Source organism: Procambarus clarkii, chromosome 3 (assembly GCF_040958095.1).
Source record: "Procambarus clarkii isolate CNS0578487 chromosome 3, FALCON_Pclarkii_2.0, whole genome shotgun sequence".
In the NCBI taxonomy this organism is placed as follows: Eukaryota; Metazoa; Arthropoda; class Malacostraca; order Decapoda; family Cambaridae; genus Procambarus; species Procambarus clarkii.
In genome coordinates, this window is record NC_091152.1 from 48,212,728 (window position 1) to 48,215,912 (window position 3,185).

Here is a 3,185-nt window from a genome sequence, read left to right on the forward strand (position 1 = left end):
ACTAATATGTAGCTTTTGTTGAAAAAAAAAACTAATATCTTGTAATTCTATAATAAAATTGGTAAATTGACTTACTTTTAATGTTACAACACAGGCTGTGGCGGCCATGCCATAACAATGGCGATCGAGCCTTGTCACTGAGAGCTAGCCAAGACGAAATATTTTGAGCTCACCTTTTCTCTGCTGACGATAGAATATACATTTGCAGAGACTAATATGTAGCTTTTGTTGAAAAAAAAACAATTAATATCTTGTAATACTATAATAAAATTGGTAAATTGACTTACTTTTAATGAAGCTGAAGATTACGAAGCTGTGATGATTACGTCATCCTCTGCAGCGCTTGTTTTATATGTACAATTATTTTCAGGCACTCACTTCACACAACAGCTAGCCTTACTACTAATTCACATGAGTTCTAATTCTACTTCACTATTGACAATTATTTCTACTGTATATTTACACTGTACAGTATCTTTTTGTCTAGGCTTAATTAATCATTAACACTTACAATACTGTACTCTATTAACACTTTTTACACTAATTTATATGCCTTTCAATCATATTTTATATCGTTAGTGGATGACTTGTCACGACTTGGTGGGAATTCAGCATCGGCGGGTGCAGCATGGCTTGTAGAGCATTCATTGCTGGCGGATGCTCCACGACTTGTCGATGGTAATTCAGCATCGACGGGTGCAGCATCGCTTGTCGACGAAGATTTTTCACGAACCGTTGAAATCATGAATTTATCTATTTTTGTCTGAATCTGATTTTCTCTGGCTAACGTTTTGAGACATTGCTTTAAGGCTGTAAGGTGTACATAAAAATTTCCAATAACCTCATGTTTACTTTTTATTGAATATTCAATGAGTTCCTCAACTTGTTCCAATCTTTTCTGATATCCGACACCTCTAGGCAGAGCCTCACCAACATCGTCCGAGTCATCATCAGAGTCATCAGAGTCATCAGAGTCATTTCCGAGAACACTTTGCGCAATCTGTTCTTCAGTTAACAATTCATAACCAGGATCGTAATCATTTTCTAACCATTCATTGATATCATTCACTTGTACACCCTGACCAGCTTGGAGCAACATTGTTCGGATCGTTTCTTCAAACCCTTCAAAATCATTGGCTTCATTTTCAAAACCTTCGAATTCACTATCAGATACTGCTGCTTCACATCTAGGCCTCTCTGTTAACAGTTTCTTCCATGAATTTGTTAGTGTGGTTTCTTTCACTTTATTCCAAAGCCTAGCCCAGTGGAATATTGCTTCCCTGATTGTGTACTTTTTTAGATTTTCTAGTGTTCTTTGAGCCCTTGTATCCTTTCCTGTCAATTCATCTTCCTCGCTAGGTAAAACAACTAAAACATCTTCAAGCATTGCTGTTTGGTACATACGTTTAGCAGCAAGGATAACACCTTGGTCCATGGGCTGGATCAAGGATGTTGTGTTTGGTGGAAGTGCCATGCATTTTATTCTGCCATCCCTTGAAATTAACTTGCTAATGGGATGAGCAGGGGCATTTTCTAGCAGCAACAATGCCTTAACCTCACTGGCCTTTATTCCACATTTGTTGATCTGGAATTCTCTGACTTCTTTGCAAAAGTGGTTTTCAAACCAGTCCGTAAATATTATTTGATTAAACCATGATTTCTTAGAATTGTAATATATTACAGGTAATGCATGCATTATATTTTTTAAGGCTCGAGGATTTTTAGACTTGCCTACCACGGCACATTTTGTCCTGTGAGAGGCATCAGCATTAGCACAGAGCAAGACTGAGAGCCGTTCCTTGCTTATCTTTCGTCCAGGAATATTTTCCTGCATCCTACTGGTTAAGGATGTACTTGGTACAGCTCGCCACATAAACCCAGTCTCGTCAGCATTATATACTTGATATTTGCTTAAATTATTACTGACAATGTACTCGTTTAATTTAGCCTTGAATGAATCAACATTAGTGGGATCAGTACTTGACGCCTCACCAGAAATTTTGTTGGTGTTTGAAATGTTATGCCGAGCCTTAAATCTTCCAACCCACCCATCACTTGCACTGAAATCTTTTATACCTAATTGAATGGCAAGTTTACTTGCTGCAACTTTAAGCTCTTCAAATCTTATTGCCATGCCAATTGTGCGGTGCTGAATAAACCACTTATACACTGCAGCATCCAATTGTGGATACTGACCAGACTTTACTGTTTTTCTCGAACATGCAGCACCAGAAGTAGCACACTCTGTTGTGCTCACATATTTTAATAGAGTATCCTTCTGTTTCTTGATGTCACTTACTGTACTTTTCCCGATGTTAAACTCTGCTGCTGCTCGTACATGAGAATATCCTTTATCAAGTTTCTTAATTAACTCCAGCTTCTGTGCAACCGTCAGGCGCTTCCTTTGGGTAACTTTTGGCATTTTGTAAATTAAAAAGATCACAATTACAGTACAGTAATATCCTCACAATTGAAGCTAGCCGCGCGAGTTCACGGTAAACAATGGGAACACATGGCCCGGCGGAGTACATACTAGGTCCGTGGGAAAAAAAATACCTAGTGCCTATACATACTATAAAAGGTATTTAATAAGAAAACAAAGACTTTTGCTTAATAAAAACTGTTTCAAAATATTTTATTAATAATAATTTACAATTTTCTTCATTAAAGTGAATCATTTTAAAAGAAAATTAAGATGTAATATATGACTCTGGACGATCCAGGTCGGTGGTGGCCTGGTCGCCATGTGAGGGGACGCTGATGCCACAACAAACCCAATACCGACTGTCGGTAATATCGACCGCAGACCGGTATAGCAGGCTCTAGATACTGGGCTCCCAAACCGGTCGTTAATACCGGCAGATCGGTATAAAAGAGGCCGTTAAATTGAGTGGATACTGTATATATATATATATATATATATATATATATATATATATATATATATATATATATATATATATATATATATATATATATAAGCAGTGAGTCTCATTAATAAAATTAGCATCAGGTATGCAGGCATGATGTAGGTATTGGTATTTTTGTATTCATACAACATAACAAAAAAACAACTACAATAATGTTGATTAGGGAAAAAGATTAAATCTTTTGAAGCAACTTTTTTGGGGTTTATCAATTGAGAGTTACAAATGAGTCGCGTCTAATGTCTGTGCAACGCTCTG

At 37.0% G+C, this 3,185-nt stretch overlaps 1 protein-coding gene across 1 annotated transcript; it reads right to left on the bottom strand.

Annotated features, from left to right (window-relative positions):
- Nucleotides 1-556: 556 nt before the first annotated feature.
- On the bottom strand, nucleotides 557-2,134 carry LOC138369013 (tigger transposable element-derived protein 7-like). Its single transcript, XM_069331848.1, has one exon. It carries the CDS (start codon nucleotides 2,132-2,134, stop codon nucleotides 557-559), a length of 1,578 nt encoding a protein of 525 aa, XP_069187949.1.
- Between the last annotated feature and the right edge of the window lie 1,051 nt (nucleotides 2,135-3,185).